General features: G+C 41.7%; 1 protein-coding gene across 1 annotated transcript; it reads left to right on the top strand.

Moving 5' to 3' along the window:
* Positions 1-3281: 3281 nt before the first annotated feature.
* On the top strand, positions 3282-19212 carry LOC112249006 (lysosomal acid phosphatase). The gene is made up of 11 exons (XM_024418559.2): positions 3282-3487; positions 4013-4108; positions 4581-4667; positions 4932-5084; positions 5218-5316; positions 8417-8506; positions 9175-9307; positions 12420-12508; positions 12924-13030; positions 13194-13369; positions 18006-19212. The coding sequence occupies exons 1-11, from the start codon at positions 3401-3403 to the stop codon at positions 18134-18136; spliced, it is 1248 nt and encodes a 415-aa protein (XP_024274327.1). The 5' UTR covers positions 3282-3400; the 3' UTR covers positions 18137-19212.
* Positions 19213-20172: the final 960 nt, after the last annotated feature.

Here is a 20172-nt window from a genome sequence, read left to right as displayed (position 1 = left end):
TCTCTCTCAGGCAGCTATGTGGTGGATAATGGTACACCACAGGGGAGTGTGATTAGTCCTCTGTTGTTCTCAATCATGATCAATGATGTTTACTCTCAGGTACAGCCTGACGGGCCGCCCCCAGGTGGTGAGGGTAGGTAACAACATCTCCACCCCGCTGATCCTCAACACTGGGGCCCCACAAGGGTGCGTTCTGAGCCCTCTCCTGTACTCCCTGTTCACCCACGACTGCGTGGCCACGCACGCCTCCAACTCAATCATCAAGTTTGCGGACGACACAACAGTGGTAGGCTTGATTACCAACAACGACGAGACGGCCTACAGGGAGGAGGTGAGGGCCCTCGGAGTGTGGTGTCAGGAAAATAACCTCACACTCAACGTCAACAAAACTAAGGAGATTATTGTGGACTTCAGGAAACAACAGAGAGGGAACACCCCCCCTATCCTTATCGATGGGACAGTAGTGGAGAGGGTAGTAAGTTTTAAGTTCCTCGGCGTACACATCACAGACAAACTGAATTGGTCCACCCACACAGACAGCATCGTGAAGAAGGCGCAGCAGCGCCTCTTCAACCTCAGGAGGCTGAAGAAATTCGGCTTGTCACCAAAAGCACTCACAAACTTCTACAGATGCACAATCGAGAGCATCCTGTCGGGCTGTATCACCGCCTGGTACGGCAACTGCTCCGCCCACAACCGTAAGGCTCTCCAGAGGGTAGTGAGGTCTGCACAACGCTTCACCGGGGGCAAACTACCTGCCCTCCAGGACACCTACACCACCCGATGTCACAGGAAGGCCATAAAGATCATCAAGGACAACAACCACCCTAGCCACTGCCTGTTCACCCCGCTATCATCCAGAAGGCGAGGTCAGTACAGGTGCATCAAAGCTGGGACCGAGAGACTGAAAAACAGCTTCTATCTCAAGGCCATCAGACTGTTAAACAGCCACCACTAACATTGAGTGGCTGCTGCCAACACACTGACTCAACTCCAGCCACTTTAATAATGGGAATTGATGGGAATTGATGTAAAATATATCACTAGCCACTTTAAACAATGCTACTTAATATAATGTTTACATACCCTACATTATTCATCTCATATGTATACGTATATACTGTACTCTATATCATCTACTGCATCTTTATGTAATACATGTATCACTAGCCACTTTAAACTATGCCACTTTGTTTACATACTCATCTCATATGTATTTACTGTACTCGATACCATCTACTGCATCTTGCCTATGCCGCTCTGTACCATCACTCATTCATATATCTTTATGTACATATTCTTTATCCCTTTACACTTGTGTGTCTAAGGTAGTAGTTTTGGAATTGTTAGTTAGATTACTCGTTGGTTATTACTGTATTGTCGGAACTAGAAGCACAAGCATTTCGCTACACTCGCATTAACATCTGCTAACCATGTGTATGTGACAAATACATTTGATTTGATTTGATTTGATATTGGGAGGGCGTTATTTGCAGATGATGGGGCCTTATGGAAGAGAGGAAGAAATGTGCCATATATAGTCAGGAAGGTACAGGAAGCAATTGATGAGGTAGAGCGGTGGGCATTAATGTGGGGATTCAGGTTCTCTGTAGAGTACTCAGACCGTGTTCTTTACAAGGAGGAAGGTGGGAGATGATGTATGCTTGAGGTTATATGGGAGAAACTTGGAGAGGGTGAGGGCCTTCAGGTTCCTTGGGGTATACTTTGATACTAGAATGACTTGGGCAGAACACATTGAGAGAGTGGTGGGAAGTGTAAGAAGATACTAAATGTGATGCGCTGTCTGACAGGGAAGGAGTGGGGGGCTAGGTGTGCCTCATTGAAGACCATATATGTTGCATTGATCCAATCTGTAATAGACTATGGAAGTATAGTGTATGGTTAGGCAGCCCGTACATCATTGGAAAGACTAGATGTCATACAGGGACAAGGACTCAGAATATGTAGTGGGGCATTTTGGATGTCCCCAGTGGCTGCACTACAAGTGGAGATGGAGGAAGTGCCATTGCAGATTAGGAGACAGCAGCTGGCAATGAATTATTGGGTCAGCCTACAGGGACATGGGGTATCTCATCCTGCGAAAGGGATTTCAGGCATGCTGGGAACATGAGCGAAGACAGAACACGAGCTTTGGGTGGGTTGGTAATACCCAGGCGAAGGAGATGGGACTGTATGGAAGGGAGTTTAATCCAATGGTAGCTATCTCTGTGAACCCACCATGGCTACTCCCACCTCCAATAGTAGATCTAGCAGTATTGGAGAGACTAGGGAAAGATGGGGAGGGTGTTGATCCATCAGATTTGTTTGAAAGATGTCTGGATACTGTGTATCAGAATTTTGTGGCCATTTGCACAGATGGTTCAAAAGATCCAAGGACAGGACGCACTGGGTCAGCATTTGTAGTGCAGGAATGTGGGGTGAGAGTTAGGAAATGTATTACAGATCATCTGGCTGTAAATCTGGCAGAGATGATGGCCATACTGTTGGCCTTGCAGTGGGTGGAGGAAGTTAAGCCAGCAAGTGTAGTTATTTGCTCTGATTCATGTGCAGTGCTAATGAGTCTCCAGTCCTTTATATCACGTAGCAGACGACCTGCTTTATGAGGTGCTACAAACCCATGGCAGGAGTAAACAAATGGGTATACAGATAATATTTGCATGGGTCCCAGCTCATGGGAGTGGAGGGGAATGAGGCAGTTGATGTACTGGCTAAACAAGCACTAAGTAGTGGGGATGTTGATGTGGTAGTTTCAATGAGCAAGGCAGAGGCAAAAAGCATGATATGGATAGTGATGGTGGAGAAATGGCAGGAGCAGTGGAGTAGAGATACTAATGGCAGGCAATTAATTTCAAGTACAGAGGAATGTTGGGCAGGGGAGAATGGCAGGAAGGGACAGAAGAGAGGAGGCTATATTTACAAGATTAAGGGTGGGACACAGCCAGTTGAATAAGACCTTGCATGTGATAGGAAAGCATCCAACAGGAAAATGTGAGTATTGCCAGGAAACAGACAGTGGAGCATGTATTGATACAGCGGGAACATTATTGGAGGGAAAGAGAGAGGATGAGATATAGTATGAGGGAGAAGGGAATACAGGAAATTAGTTTAAAGAGTATATTGAGTAGGCACATAATTAGATATAGTCTAAAATATGTTGTTATCTTTTTTAAGAGCAACGGGGCTGGCAGGTAGGATTTCGGTTCTCCCTGTCTCTGGCCCACACTCCAGTACAGTAGGTGGCGGTAATGCACCATAACGTTGGATGCCAACCGCCAATAAACCCCACCGAAGAAGTTCATCTCTAGCTTGTTTGTGCCTCTATTCTTTATTCTGAATGGTTGTTTTATAGCTACAGTTTTCAACCGACTAGCCGTTGAAGATGAACTCCACTGTATTGCTATTATTGACAATGTTCGTTGTATTAGGCAAAGTTGTTGGAGAGAGAAGACTGACATTTGTAACTGTGGTGAGTATGCTAGTTATCTAGCGTATATAGTTGATATGCAAGTTGACTTGTTTAGCTGAAGTTCGCCAGCTAGGGGAAATAACGTTAGGTAGCAAAACATGTTCTGCTGTTGGCTAGCATTGGCTATGGTGAACCTTATCGAGTCTGGACAGTTAGTGCTTTGTATCTTGCTAACTTTAAGCTAATAACGATTAACTGTTGCCTGTTTTGGGTCTGTACAAGCTAACGTTAGTGACCCCAATTACTATTTCACGTAACATTAACTAACTACGATACTGGATTGTTACTATGTTGAGTTTGCTTTAGTAAGTGTGGCGATGTTAATGCAAGACAAAATACACATTTATTGAGTTTAGCCTAATTATGGTGTGGTTTTCGCTGAACTACTTTACGCTGCTTGTGCTGGAACTGGAACAGCCCAGCTGTTCAACCAGTTTGTCACTTGCCTAGAATATCATGTTTGGGTGACTTTAATAGATTTTCAATGTTGAACAATGTCTGTATCCTATTACATGTTTTACCTAGCTTTACCGTCATGGTGACCGATCACCTGTCAAAGCCTACCCTACTGATCGCTACCAGGAGAGCTCTTGGCCTCAGGGCTTTGGACAGCTCTCGCAGGTAAAGGCCAAAAATGTATTTTGACTGAAAAACACTAGCCTAAATTTCAGAACCTGTTTTGCTAACATTCCACTACTTGTACTCAGTGTCATGCTAATGTCATGTTTAGCTTTTAATCTTTTATATTTGACTAGCCAAGTCCATTAACCTTTATTTATTATTAACTCGGCAAGACCGTTAAGAACAAATTCTTATTTTCAATGATGGCCTAGGAACAGTGGGTTAACTGCCTTGTTCAGGGGCAGAACAACCGATTTGTACCTTTTCAGCTTGGGGATTGGATCCAGCAACCTTTGTGTTACTGGCCCAACACTCCAACCACTAGGCTACCTGCCAACTTGATAAGGAGTGGAATGATACCCCAAACTAACTTTTACCCAAGCTAGAATGAGTGTTGAAGAAGGATCCTGATGCACTGACGGGTGTGGTTCTTGCTGTACTAATAGCACACCGTTTCTATGATCCCTAATAGGAAGGAATGAGGCAGCACTTTGAGCTGGGACAAGCGCTGCGGAAACGCTATCAGGGTTTTCTCAATGATACCTATGACCGACGTGAGGTAATTTATAGTTTAGTTCCTTGTTGAAACTATGATGGTACCATCTCTGTCACACAATCATTTCAATGAGAAAAGTGAAGATAAAGATTTGCAAATTGTATTGTGTGTATCGCCCATGTTAAACAAACTATGCACTCTGTCCAAATAATGGACTCTCTTCCTATAATGCACTAGATCTTGAAGTGTGTAAAGCCAGCTCTAGGCTGTAGCCACAACTGCAAAAATAAGTGATAACCACTACCCCTCCTATTGTTCATTGTCTAGATTGCTGTGAGAAGCACAGACTATGACCGGACCTTGATGAGTGCAGAGGCCAACTTGGCTGGATTGTACCCTCCCAATGGATCACAGGTCTTCAACCCAACACTGGAGTGGCAGCCTATTCCTGTTCACACTGTACCCCAGTTTGAGGAGAGGGTGAGCAGGGTGCTGAGGTCTTTGGTGACATCCAAAGATGAACAGCTGCCACAAAATACATTCTGAATATGATTGTTTTAAAGAATAAGTTATTGGCTACCTCCATACTAATGTTTCCATCCATTTATTTCAGCTTTTGTCGTTTCCCATTCCGGGTTGCCCTCGTTATAAAATCCTCATGAATGAGACGGAACACTCAGAAAAGTACCTCAACGTGACATTTCTGTACAAAGTAAGTGTCACTGAAATTAAGGCGAAGACTGGCTAATGAGGCTAGATACTTATTCCTTTGAATAGGGATTACTTTTTCGTTAACTGTCTATGGTTTGAGGCACAAACCGTTAGTACATCTGTATTTTCGTTCGTGCAAGATAGCCTGCAGAGTTCTGTCCTACTATCCAGGTCTGTACCCAAACAATTTGAACTTCTACTTTTACAAATCCACCTCTCTAAAAACAAGTCTCTCACCGTTGCCACCTGCTATAGACCACCCTCTGCCCCCAGCTGTGCTCTGGACACCATATGTGAACTGATTGCCCCCCATCTATCTTCTGAGCTCATGCTGCTATGGGACCTAAACTGGAACATGCTTAACATCCTACAATCTAAACTTGATGCCCTCAATCTCACACAAATTATCAATGAACCTACCAGGTACCTCCCCAAAGCCTTAAACACGGGCACCCTCATAGATATCATCCTAACCAACTTCCCCTCTAAATACACCTCTGCTGTCTTCAACCAAGATCTCAGCGATCACTGCCTCATTGCCTGCATCTGTAATGGGTCAGCGGTCAAACGACCTCCACTCATCACTGTAAAACGCTCCCTGAAACACTTCTGCGAGCAGGCCTTTCTAATCAACCTGGCCGGGGTATCCTGGAAGGATATTGATCTCATCCCGTCAGTAGAGGATGCCTGGATATTTAAAAAAAAATGCCTACCTAACCATCTTAAATAAACATGCCCCATTCAAGAAATTTAGAACCAGGAACAGATATAGCACTTGGTTCTCCCCAGACCTGACTGCCCTTAACCAACACAAAAACATCCTATGGCGTTCTGCATTAGCATCGAACAGCCCCCGTGATATGCAGCTGTTCAGGGAAGCTAGAAACCATTATACACAGGCAGTTAGAAAAGCCAAGGCTAGCTTTTTCAAGCAGAAATTTGCTTCCTGCAACACTAACTCAAAAAAGTTCTGGGACACTGTAAAGTCCATGGAGAATAAGAACACCTCCTCCCAGCTGCCCACTGCACTGAAGATAGGAAACACTGTCATCACCTTATAAATCCACCATAATTGAGAATTTCAATAAGCATTTTTCTACGGCTGGCCATGCTTTCCACCTGGCTACTCCTAACCCGGTCAACAGCACTGCACCCCCCACAGCAACTCGCCCAAGCCTTCCCCATTTCTCCTTCTCCCAAATCCGTTCAACTGATGTTCTGAAAGAGCTGCAAAATCTGGACCCCTACAAATCAGCCGGGCTAGACAATCTGGACCCTTTCTTTCTAAAATTATTGGCCGAAATTGTTGCCACCCCTATTACTAGCCTGTTCAACCTCTTTCCTGTCGTCTGAGATTCCCAAAGATTGGAAAGCAGCTGCGGTCATCCCCCTCTTCAAAGGGGGGGACACTCTTGCCCCAAACTGCTACAGACCTATCTATCCTACGATGCCTTTCTAAGGTCTTCGAAAGCCAAGTCAACAAACAGATTACCGACCATTTTGAATCTCACCATACCTTCTCTGCTATGCAATCTGGTTTCAGAGCTGGTCATGGGTGCACCTCAGCCACGCTCAAGGTCCTAAATGATATCTTAACCGCCATCGATAAGAAACATTACTGTGCAGCCGTATTCATTGATCTGGCCAAGGCTTTTGACTCTGTCAATCACCACATCCTCATCGGCAGACTCGACAGCCTTGGTTTCTCAAATGATTGCCTCGCCTGGTTCACCAACTACTTCTCTGATAGAGTTCAGTGTGTCAAATCGGAGGGTCTGCTGTCCGGACCTCTGGCAGTCTCTATGGGGGTGCCACAGGGTTCAATTCTTGGACCGACTCTCTTCTCTGTATACATCAATGAGGTCGCTCTTGCTGCTGGTGAGTCTCTGATCCACCTCTACGCAGACGACACCATTCTGTATACTTCTGGCCCTTCTTTGGACACTGTTAACAACCCTCCAGGCAAGCTTCAATGCCATACAACTCTCCTTCCGTGGCCTCCAATTGCTCTTAAATACAAGTAAAACTAAATGCATGCTCTTCAACCGATCGCTACTTGCACCTGCCCGCCTGTCCAACATCACTACTCTGGACGGCTCTGACTTAGAATACGTGGACAACTACTAACTTTATCAGGTCGCAATTGTAAATGAGAACTTGTTCTCAACTTGCCTACCTGGTTAAATAAAGGTGAAATAAATAAATAAATATCAAAGGCAGCTCTGGGTTGATTTTGACGAAACTTCTGTGAATTATGCATCTTGCCAGAGATCTGCATTTACAAAATTAAACTGATTGGCCAGATGGTGGTGCTATAACAAGTGATTGAAAATGCTAACTTTGAAAGGTCACGTCCATACTAACCCCGTTTGACCTAAAGTCATGAAATAATGGACATGGTTGCCTCTCCTCACAAGGATCAAATTTGCTTCAGGGACCCAAGATGAATTTTCTGCCACTAAGACTTTTTTGAAAAACGCTATTCTGTCACCGATTGACAATCTGCACGAAACATGATATGTGGCCTCTATGGAGAAAGGTCTCTCAACGCAATACTTTCCAGACTAGTACCTAAAACAACATGGCCGCTATTGCCCAGTAAACATTCATATGGGCGTGGTCTGGCACATAAATTCATATAAATCAGTCAAGGATATTTGTTTTAACAAAATTTAATACACATGTTGCAAACACTGTCAAGACTCAACATATACAATAACATTCATATTGGCCACAAGGTGGCGCTAGAATGGGCACGTTTACATCTCTTGATCTGTTTGACTCCGAGTGATAATTAGGTACACGTGCTCAGGGATAGCTAACCCACGTGATATTTCAGATACCACTTGCCCAATTTTGACGAGACTTGGGTGAATAATGCGTCTTGCCATAGAGATCCGTCATTTACAAAATTACACTGATTGGCCTAGGGGGCGCTGCATAATTTGTGGGGGATGGCATGTTTGCTGTTGCCTTGTTTCTACCTTGTTTTGAATTTCTTCTCCATCACTTGCCAACCACACATGTTGGCACAGCTCATCAATCTTAACTTTGAATGCCCCTTGTCTAGATTTTCATTGTTTGATCCTTTGCTCTTACAGGACTTAATAACGATGATACAGGAGAGAACTGGTCTGAAGAACACCAACATTGAGACTGTTTGGAGTGTCTATGACACCCTGTTCTGTGAGGTAAGAAGCTTATATTACCTATGATAGCTATAATTCCTTAGTTTTATCACTTTGCTTACTATCCATGCAGAATATATTTTTTGCGACATGTTACAGAATTTCCACTGTACAGTTTGCCATAAATCATGCAGATTAAGTGAATGTTACATTTTTATGTTAGTATGTGAAATGTTACCACAGGCAAAATTTTAGATGGTGAGTAACCACAGTGGTTTATGAAAGTGAAAATAGAACTGTGAGCTGGTGCCGTGGCTACTCAGCCTTATTACTTCCCGCACCTCTCAACAGTCATATGTCAGTCTACACTGGTCAGCTGAAATCAACCTGCCATGTAAAGACATTTGGAAATGGTTGGGGAGACACAAATGCAGCAATGTGGTCATTGATTGTCTCCGGCCAGATCAAAACAATTATTTGTATATCAAGAAAATGTGTTCAATAAGAAATTTAGCCTATCTACTTTCATTTTATTGGTGGTTACCTTGGTAACCTTGTTTTATTCGATGTTCTACACTGTAGTGGTAGCAATATCATGCTATTTTACTTTAGACAACAGCATGTAGATTGAATTGGATTATCTTACAAACATTGTTGTGTAATTTCACCTTGATGCAGTGTCATGATTATATTGGACTTTTAGTTTTCATTCTCCATCCATGTTATTTCAGGCAAGGCACAACATGACCGCTCCTGACTGGGTGACCCCTAACATCATGGATGATCTGAGAAAGCTCAAGGACTTTGGCTTTGAAATCATGTTTGAGGTCTACAAGCATCAGGAGAAAAGCCGGCTCCAAGGAGGTAATGCCAACTGTCAGAATGGGAAGGGCAGAAACTTGTTTTAGCTTAGCTATCTACATTCCCTTTGTATGTGCTATTTAGTGATGGCCAAGGCTGCAGAGCTGTAGGTAACTGTCCTGTACCACCTCTCTGTTTTCCTTTTCCCCACACCTGGGCCCAGTTTTTCAAAAGTTCTATCTGGATTTCGCCTGTCGGATAGGTTTAAATGCATAGAAATAGAATGAATAGAACAGACATGTGGTGGAAATTCTACCTTTAACTAATAATGAGGAAAGGCAAAGTCAATAATCAAAATATCACTTTTATTAACTTATTATAATAAGAGGCTGGTTGCACTACACAGATGAAATGGAGTGAGAGCCTCCTGCACAAGGAGTACCCGGCCTTATATAGTCAAGTTATCCCATTCAAGCATCTGCAAAAACACGTGACCCTGTGTACAGTGCCTTGCAAAGTATTCATCCCCCTTGGCGTTTTTCCTATTTTATTGCATTACAACCTGTAATTTAAATAGATTTTTATTTGGATTTCAAAATAGTCCAAATTGGTGAAGTGAAATGAAAAATATGACTTGTTAAAAAATATTCAGACATTTTTTTTTTATACAAAAAATGGAAAAGTGGTTCATGCATATGTATTCACCCCCTTCGCTATGAAGCCCCTAAATAAGATCTGGTGCAACCAATTACCTTCAGAAGTCATAATTAGTTAGGTTGCACACAGGTGGACTTTATTTAAGTGTCACATGATCTCAGTGTGTATATATACACCTGTTCTGAAAGGCCCCAGAGTCTGCAACACCACTAAGCAAGGGGCACCACCAATCAAGCGGCACCATGAAGACCAAGGAGCTCTCCAATCAGGTCAGGGACAAAGTTGTGGAGAAGTTCAGATCAGGGTTGGGTTGTAAAAAAATATAATAAACTTTGAACAACCCATGGAGTACCATTTAAATCCATTATTAAGAAATGGAAAGAACACGGCACCACAACAAACCTCTCGAGAGAGCCGCCCACCAAAACTCACAGACCAGGCAAGGAGGGCATTAATTAGAAAGGCAACAAAGAGACCAAATATAACCCTGAAGGAGCTGCAAAGCTCCACAGTGGATATTGGAGCCCTACACTCCGCAGAGCTGGGCTTTAATGAAGAGTGGCTGGAAAAAAAGCCATTGTTCAAAGAAAAAAATAAGCAAACACGTTTGGTGTTCGCCAAAAGGCATGTAGCAGACTCCCCAAACATGTGGAAGAGGGTACTCTGGTCAGATGAGACTAAAATTGATCTTTTTGGCCATCAAGGAAAACATGTCTGGCGCAAACCCAACACCCCTCATCACCCCGAGAACAACATCCCCACAGTGAAGCATGGTGGTGGTAGCATCATGCTGTGGGGATGTTTATCCATCGGCAGGGACTGGGAAACTGGTCAGATTTCAAGGAATGATGGACGGCACTAAATACAGGGAACTTCTTGAGGGAAACCTGTTTCAGTCTTCCAGAGATTTGAGACCGAGACAGAGATTCACCTTCCAGCAGGACAAGGACGCTAAGCATACTGCTAAAGCAACATTTGAGTGGTTTAAGGGGAAACATTTCAATGTCTTGGAATGGCCTAGTCAAAGCCTAGACCTCAATCCAATTGACTATCACCACCAGCAGAACCCATCCAACTTGAAGGAGCTGGAGCAGTTTTGCCTTTGAAGAATGGGCAAAATCCCAGTGGCTAGATGTGCCAAGCTTATAGAGACAAACCCTAAGAATCACGCAGCTGTAATTACTGCAAATGGTGGCTCTATAAAGTTTTGACTTGGGGGGGGGTGAACAGTTATGCACGCTCAAGTTTGTTTCATTTTTTTAAAAAATGTGCATCTTCAAAGTGGTAGGCGTGTTGTGTAAATCAATTGATACAACTCCCCCAAAAAATCAATTTTCATTGCAGGTTGTAAGGCAACAAAATTGGAAAAATTCCAAGGGGGATGAATACTTTCGCAAGCCACTGTGTGTGTATGGAGACAACTGGGTGAAAAGGTTGCCTCCGTCTGTTGCAACTGAGTGAGGACAATCGGGACCAGAATGACAGAGGAAGTATGTCTGGAGTTACTTCCTAACAGTAGCTCAACGGTTCCCCCATTTTGGGCAAGCAACTGCCTTTAACTGATGGCCCAGATTATGTATGGTCGTACTGGTCACACACACACAAACAAAATATTAATATTTCACCCAGAAACAGGCTCCAAACAGAATAGCTTTATCGTTGGTGTGCAGGATATAACCTTTACTGTCTCCAGCTAACTTAAGAGGAACCAGTCCGTTTCTGTCAATTCTTGGCTGAGTGCCCAGACATCATGGGTTCATTCTACACACACAGAACAGTTAGAACAGGCCTCTATTAATGCGCGCACGCTTTTCTATCTTATGAGTTTAAAGAAATGAACTCAAGCACAATGCCTAGGCTTAAAGACAGTTATTTTAGTACAAAAGCATTTGTAAGGTTTAACAGAAAATGCCTTCACACAAATCCTTGGCCACATGAGAGAAATGTGACCATTTGCACAATCATCCTAAAATCACAAAATAAATGAGGTTGTGTTGTCTTACAATAACTTCAAAACAATGGTCTTAAATTGTGTAGAAGACTATCATTCTGTGCTCTTGCAGACATTGATTCAGCTTTGATCTTACTTTAGTAACAAGCACCATTTGCCAGAGTAGCCTGTTCTCTACGGGTAGAGCACAGACTGCGTAAAGTAGAGGGTACTGCACATGCGCAGAAGCTTCGGGACCTTTATCTGTCGGGAAGAGGGGTCCATAAAAGTTGGATGGGCAGCCACTCCGTTTAGCTATTGCAATTATTCATTTGGCCATCAAATATATGGAAGAGAGACTAGAGATTTGAATATGCACTCATACATCTTTGAGTTGAGCATACTAAGCCAAACGGTTAAACTACTTTGCACATCATCGACATAAGAGTAACCCCACACCCACCATTTGATGTCAGCTGATGTTTTATGTAATGCCAATAGCACTGAAGGAATGAGATAAGAGATGGTAAATCTTCTCATTGTCTAGATAACTGCTCACGTATATGCTTTTACTACTCCATCAAATAGGTGTCCTATTGGGTAGCATTGTAAATAACATCTCAGAGTCTGCACTTCCCGACTCTAATCGCCGTCTGAAGATGATGATGCTCTCTGCGGTAAGCTTTTAAATCTTGTCCATGATCTCCTTTTTATGTGGATGCTTTAGCCTGTTTGCTGGAAATTGTTCATCTAATGCAGGGATGGGTAACTGGTGGCTCATGCAGCCGGTGGCCCCTGTTTTGTAGGCCCGCGGATCAATTTAAATTTTGGGGGAGGAGAACTCAATCGGGGTCTCAACTTACTGCTTAGAGTTAGAATAATAAAATACACATTATCGACCAGGGTGGGGCCATTGCTCCGCCCCATGGCAAAATGTATAGAATTGCAGGGGGGGGGCGCTGTGTAAATGTGGGTACTCATACCGACGAGCCACTGTGGCCCCTCATGATTTTTTTGTTGTGTGTGTGGCCCCCACCCCCATCAAAGTTGCCTATCCCTAATCCAATGCTTGAGTCTTGTGTTACTTTTCAGCATGACACCACCATTGTGGCTTTGCAGTCGAGTTTGAGTATCTTCAATGGAAAGCAGCCACCCTATGCCTCCTGCCACATATTTGAACTTTATCAGGAAGACAACGGGTAGGGTGTATTGTGTTGGAATAAGAACCAAATAGCTATTCCAAGCTTTATGTAGTTATACTGTATTATCTCGAATAAGCTAAATTCAGTCAAAATAAATATATATATATCCGATTTTGAGATCTGCTTTCCGTCTGATATAGAAAGTTTAACTCCTCTTTAGATCATTCACAGTGGCCATGTTTTACCGCAATGACACCAGAAGAGCGCCTTACCAACTGGCTGTACCTAGTTGTGACCTCTTCTGCCCCCTGGAGGACTTTGTGCGCCTCACCAAACCATCCATCCCAGAGGATTGGGGCAAGGAGTGCATGGTGGAGCCTCCTAGAAAGGATAAAGGTATGATGGCCGTTTGATGAAGAGCCTTGAAGCCATAGAATGTGTAACACTTTAAAGGAATACTTCAGGATTTTGTCAGAAGCCGTTTATCTACTTCCCCAGTGTAAGATGAACTTGTGGATACAAGTTTTATGTCTCTGTGTGCAGTTTGAAGAAAGTTGCTCACTAGCGTTACCCATAGACTTCCAGTCATTGCACTAACGCTAGTTAGCATTGGCTTGCAAAACTACCTCCTACTTCCTTCATACTAGACACACACAATTGTATCCACGAGTTCATCTGACTCTGGGGAAATAGATAAAGGGACAAAATCTTGAAGTATCCCTTTAATTAAAAAGATGCAAGAAAGAAGATTTTGACACCCACTGTCTCTGATTGTTCTGAAATGGTTTCTGTAGTTAGAAATGGAAAAGATAAGCATTCAGTCAACATTATTGTTGAAATATCATTTGATCTCTGAGAAATTAGCATAATTAAATTGCACCTCCCCTATGCGCACACCTCGTCTATCTGCTTAAGCACGGTTCATGACACTCTGTTCACACCCCTCTTGTTGGTGGAGAGAACATTTCAGGTTTAACACTAATTTTCTTGCAATTCTATACATTTTGCCATGTGTATTCATGGGATATTTGAGTGACTCAAACATTACAAAATCTATGGGTTAAAAAACCTTGCTAAAAAAACATTAGCTGGCATGAGCTCGTTGATTTTTACATTTCTGACAAGTTATAAATGGCTAACGTTTGTCAGTCATTACATGAGAAACAGATGATGCACTACCTATTTTCAAAATTGCACCTTTTGCATTCAACTATTACAACTTTAAAGAGCAAGTTCAAAGATGCAGTAAGTTCCTGTTAATGCCAGTATGTATGATGGGACATAAATTAAACAGGCCTATTTATATAATGAATATGAATTCTGAGGGCAGAAATGATTAAATATTAAAGCATTAGGCCTCTTACTAAAGGCATCAGTCATACAAAAGGTATTCTTAAATTCAAACTGGTTCTCTAGTAAATGAGTGTCTCACCCCATGTTCAAGAATCGCCTGTTTTCCCTTTATTCAGATTATAACCGCTCACTTTTGGTTATTTGAGAACAAAATCATCTCCAAAATGTTTTGTTTTTTAAACAACCTTAGAAAGTTGCCATTTCAGTTTAATCACCCTGAAAAGAGACTCAAATAATACAACAATATTGTGGTTGAACTCAAATATACTAATTGGGGAGTTACGTCACACATGCAGCTAACACAGATATATGGAAATGTCTGCTCTACCCAAAATTACAACCTAATTGCACCATTACCGCAAAAAAGGAGGAGGCAAGTGGAGGGGGGAAAAAGTAAGGAACTTCTCTGTCGGCCCTGCATTAACGACCAAAATTGGTTAAAGAAAATTGTGATCAATTTAGATATACCAGTTTCAATTAAGGACCAAAAATGGGCAGCTATGCCAGATAAATTGCTAAATAGATGGGGAGAGATTTTTTTTTACATACAGCGCCTTGCAAAAGTATTCACCCACCTTGGCATTTTTCCTATTTTGTTGCCTTACAACCTATAATTAAAATTGATTTTTGGAGGTGTTTGTTTCAATTGATTTACACAACATGCCTACCACTTTGAAGACGCTAAATATTTTTTGTGAAACGAACAAGAATTAAGACAAAAAAAAACAGAACTTGAGAGCCAACTTTTGCAGCTGCAAGTCTCTTGGTATGTCTCTATTCTTGGCACATCCAGCCACTGGGATTTTTGCCCATTCTTCAAAGGCAAAACTGCTCCAGCTCCTTCAAGTTGGATGGTTTCTGCTGGTGTTCAGCCGTCTTTGTCATACCACAGATTGTCAATTGGATTGAGGTCTGGGCTTTGACTAGGCCATTCCAAGACATTGAAATGTTTTGTTCTCGGGGATGATGTTCTCAGGGTGATGAGGGGTGTTGGGTTTGCGCAAGACATAGTGTTTTCCTTGATGGCCAAAAATATCAATTTTAGTCTCATCTGACCAGAGTTCCTTCTTCCACATGTTTGGGGAGTCTGCCACATGCCTTTTGGCGAACACCAAACGTGTTTGCTAATTTTTGTCTTTGAACAATGGCTTTTTTCTGGCCACTCTTCATTAAAGCCCAGCGGAGTGTACGGCTTAAAGTGATCCTATGCACACAGGTACTCTAATCTTTGTTTCCTCAATGATTAAAGCCCTCCTTCTGTTTGGAGAGCTCCTTGATTTTCATGGTGCCGCTTGATTGGTGGTGCCCCTTGCTTAGTGGTGTTGCAGACTCTGGGGCCTTTCAGAACAGGTGTGTGTATATGCCCAGTTTGGACATTTTCACTTAGGGGTGTACTCACTTTTGTTGCCAGTGGTTTAGACATTAATGGCTGTGTTGAGTTATTTTGAGGGGACAGCAAATTTACACTGATATACAAGCTGTACACTCGCTTCTTTACAATGTAGCAAAGTGTCATTTCTTCAGTGTTGTCACATGAAAAGATATATACTCAAACATTTACAAAAATGTGAGGGGTTTACTTACTTTTGTGATATACTGTATATATTGCACACAGGTGGACTTCAATTGTGACTCCTGAAGGAAAAACACCAAGGGGGATTAATAATTTGGCAAGGCACTGTACTGATTCCATGGCACATGGTTTATGAATTGACATCCAAAATGACACCGGATTCAAAACTTTAAAAAATTATTTTACTAAATTATTGTAACCAGTAGAATGTTATATACTACCGTTCAAAAGTTTGGGGTCACTTACATACAGGAAATTAGTTGCAAAATAAATAGGAAATTATGTTTTTTAATAGAAATAGTAATTGTGTCCTTCAAACTTTGGCTTCGCCAAAGAATCCTCCATTTACAGCAGTTATAGCCTTGCAGATCTTTGGCATTCTAGTTGTCAATTTGTTGAGGTAGTCTGAAGAGATTTCGCCCCATGCTTCCTGAAGCACCTCCCACAAGTTGAATGGGCTTGATGGGCACTTCTTACGTACCATACGGTCAAGTTGCCCCCACAACAGCTCAATAGGGTTGAGATCTGGTGACTGCTGGCCACTCCATTATAGACGGAATACCAGCTGACTGCTTCTTCCCTAAATAGTTGCTGTATAGTTTGGAGCCATACTTTGGGCCATTGTCCTGTTGTAGGAGGAGATTGGCTCCAATTAAGCACCATCCACAGTATATGGCATGGCGTTGCAAAATGGAGTGATAGCCTTCCTTCTTCAAGATCCCTTTTACCCTGTACAAAATCCCCCACTTTACCACCACCAAAGCACCCCCAGACCATCACATTGCCTCAACCATGCTTGACAGATGGTGTCAAGCATTCCTCTAGCATCATAATTTTTTTCTGCACCTCACAAATATTCTTCTTTGTGATCCAAACACCTCAATTTAGATTTCTGTCAATAACACTTTTTCTAAGCTTCCACTGTCTGTTCTTCTGCCCATCTTACAATTTTATTTTTTGGGGCCAGTCTGAGAGATGGCTTTTTCTTTGCAACTCTGCCTAGGTCAGTCGCCTCTTCACTGGTGACGTTGAGACTGGTGTTTTGCGGGTACTATTTAATGAAGCAGCCAGTTGAGGACTTGTGAGGCATCTGTTTCTCAAACTAGACACTAATGTACTTGTCCTCTTGCTCAGTTGTGCACCGGGGCCTCCCACTCCCCTTTCTATTCTGGTTGGAGCCAGTTTGCTCTGTTCTGTGAAGGGAGTAGTACAAAGCGTTTTACGAGATCTTCAGTTTCTTGGCAATTTCTTGCATGGAATAGCCTTAATTTCTCAGAACAAGAATAGACTGACGAGTTTCAGTAGAAATGTATTTGTTTCTGGGCATTTTGAGCCTGTAATCGAACCCACATGCTGATGCTCCAGATACTCAACTAGTCTAAAGAAGGCCATTTATATTATTCTTTAAATCAGGACAACAGTTTTCAACTGTGCTAACATAATTGCAAAAAGGTTTTCAAATGATCAATTTGAAATGATAAACTTGGAATAGCTAACACAACGTGCCATTGGAACACAGGAGTGATGGTTGCGGATAATTTGCCTATGTAGATATTCCATAGAAATCAGCTGTTTCCAGCTACAATAGTAATTTACAACATTAACAATGTCTATATTTTATTTCTGAACAATTTGATATTTTAATGGACCAATTTTTTTAAATTTTCTTTCTAAAACAAGGACAATTCTAAGTGACTCAACTTTTGAACAAATGTATGTATTTTATTTTTATTTTTTTTAACCCCTAAAAAATATGGGGGATTGGAAATGATGCAGACAATTACATTGATGGAAGCTACAAACTAGCTGCAATGTTAAAGCTGAGCCACCACCTAGAAATGAGGAAAAAAAGAGGACATTTGGACAATATATTTATTAAATATATGAATTCTATAAATTTAAAATGGCAAATTTTGGGTGCAATTAGCTGATTCTTTTCCAGAAATTATATTTCAACAAAATAAAGTTGCAGGAATGCTTATGTTTCTAGCTGCAGGAACTATTTCAGAACACTTTGAGATGTTGGGTGTCATGGCTTGCTGAAATGACATTGAACGATTAATATTGTGTGTTTGTCATATCTACTGTCTTCTCTTGTCTCATCAGAGGTGGTCATCGGACTAGCAGTTTGTGGCTGTTTGCTCTTCCTCCTTATCGTCCTCCTGCTCGCTGTGCTTTGTCGGCAACGTGATCCCTCCAACGGATACAGTCAGATTCACAATGAGATTGAGTCTTGACAAATGTTCAAACTCCACCATAGGCAGGATTCATGGGATAGTGAAGATGTTTGAATGCGTCAGTTCTGCCCTCTGGTGGGGATGCAGGAAAAGGGAACACTGGACTGCTTTTAGTGCAACTTTTATTTTTTAAATATTTCCTTCAAAGTGGACTGTGGCCTTTTACCAAAAATGCACAGAATTTACTTGAGAGGACAAAGATGATCTAGTCCTCTAGTCATCTGTTGTCATGGTAAGTATTCCTAAGCTTGTAAATGAAGTCGGCTACTGGATTTGGACAACTGCCTTTTTAATGTTTTCAAATACTACTTGTACTCATTTTACTCACGGGTCCAAGTCACCTATCCAGCGTTCTTACAAAATGTGGACCACTGGATGCTTCATGCTTGTTTGATTCTCCCCTTGAAGAATAATGATCATTGTGACACTGAACCTGAGGACTGCTTGTGCTTCATTCTCTCCAAAGAACAGATTTTGTCCAACACTGTACTGAGCATTCTTCTGGCAAGTAATTTTATAAAGAATGCTATTTATTTCCCCTGGTGGTGACTGTCATGGTACTTGGAGAAGCCTTCACATCACGGTACTCTTGGTGAAGGCTTTGCTCTATATGTCAGAGGAACCTACTAACAAGCCTGTCATGCTTTGTGCCTTGGGCTGTTAGATTCCATTTAAGGCACAGCAATTCATGTATTTGCTGAAAGTGCTACATGTATCTGTCACTGCCCTCGTTCTGCTCTTTTAAAACTGCCTCTGAGGTTGTTTAGTTTAAGCACAAGTGATTACTTTTTAATCTACATCAGTTTTCACCCCACCCCCCACACAGGAAAAAAAGTTAAAACAAATAACTACATTGTAATTATTACAGTAATATACCTTTCTAAATTAGAGTGCAGAGTTAACAAACTGAGGAGGCTCTCCATCAAACAAGTCAGAGTATTTCAAGCAGCTGCCAGCTGTAATTAGTGCTGAGCAATTAGTGCTTTTTGAGGTCGTTTTGGTTGTATTTTTTTAAACCTTAAATGCCTTGTGGGTTGAATGCTGTAACGCTAAATAAACAATTAATTAAAGTCCAATGTTTGTAGTGACTGCTTATTAGACATTTATTTACATGACTTTACTATAAAATATTTCAGTTTTATATATTACATATTTTATTTGACTATTTAATTCTGTCATCTCAGCTCTATACAAAATAAAACAAAAGTCCACAATGTTGGTAGGGACTGTAGATTACTGCTTATCACTTATTAACCATCATGCATTCTATAATTCTACTATAATAAATAAAAAAAATCTGTATTTTATTTGACTTTCATTTCTATAGAGCTGCTGCCTATGCTGTCTGACAATCACTTTTAGTAGTTAAGTAAATAAGGTATACTTTTATGACTGAATACCAACTATTAATCACTTAGATCTATTTTCATGTAGAGATACCTTGAAGCAACTGCTCGCTATCCCTCTCGAGAGCCCATTCTTCTGTCTTTTTTCTCTCTCTCTCTCCATGTCTTCCCCACACTAACCTAATGCAGCTGGTGTAAAAGAAACACAGACCAGAGAAGTTGGCTTTATCACCCGAGAAACGGCGCAATGTGCATGTTGAGCTCGGGGGAAAAAGCACAATTGAACCGAGCTCAATTAGTTAAAAATAACTGACATGTCGGTTAATCGCTTAGCGCTGGCTTTAGTTTCATTTGCATGTGTTCATCCCATTGTGTTTTCATGGGCAATTACTAATTATAATGGTGCCTAATTGTTGAACCAGATGTCTGGTTAAAGTTGTCCAACTGATTTTTGCATACATCATGGGGTCCAAATTATGTCTCAATTTTAACACATCGCTGCAGTCGAGCTGTACATCATTTATGTGTATTGACAGACTGGAGAGTAATTCTGATCTGTAATATGTTGTGCTAACAGTCATAATTGGTTTCACCATAGTGCTTGAATTATTGCAACAATACTTTGAGATTGTTTGCCTTTACGCTTGCAATGCTGTTTAACATGAATGCTTTTATGTCCTGATATGCTGG

The sequence above is a fragment of the Oncorhynchus tshawytscha genome, linkage group LG04 (assembly GCF_018296145.1).
Source record: "Oncorhynchus tshawytscha isolate Ot180627B linkage group LG04, Otsh_v2.0, whole genome shotgun sequence".
NCBI classification, from domain to species: domain Eukaryota; kingdom Metazoa; phylum Chordata; class Actinopteri; order Salmoniformes; family Salmonidae; genus Oncorhynchus; species Oncorhynchus tshawytscha.
This window is presented reverse-complemented; position numbering and strand designations above follow the sequence as displayed.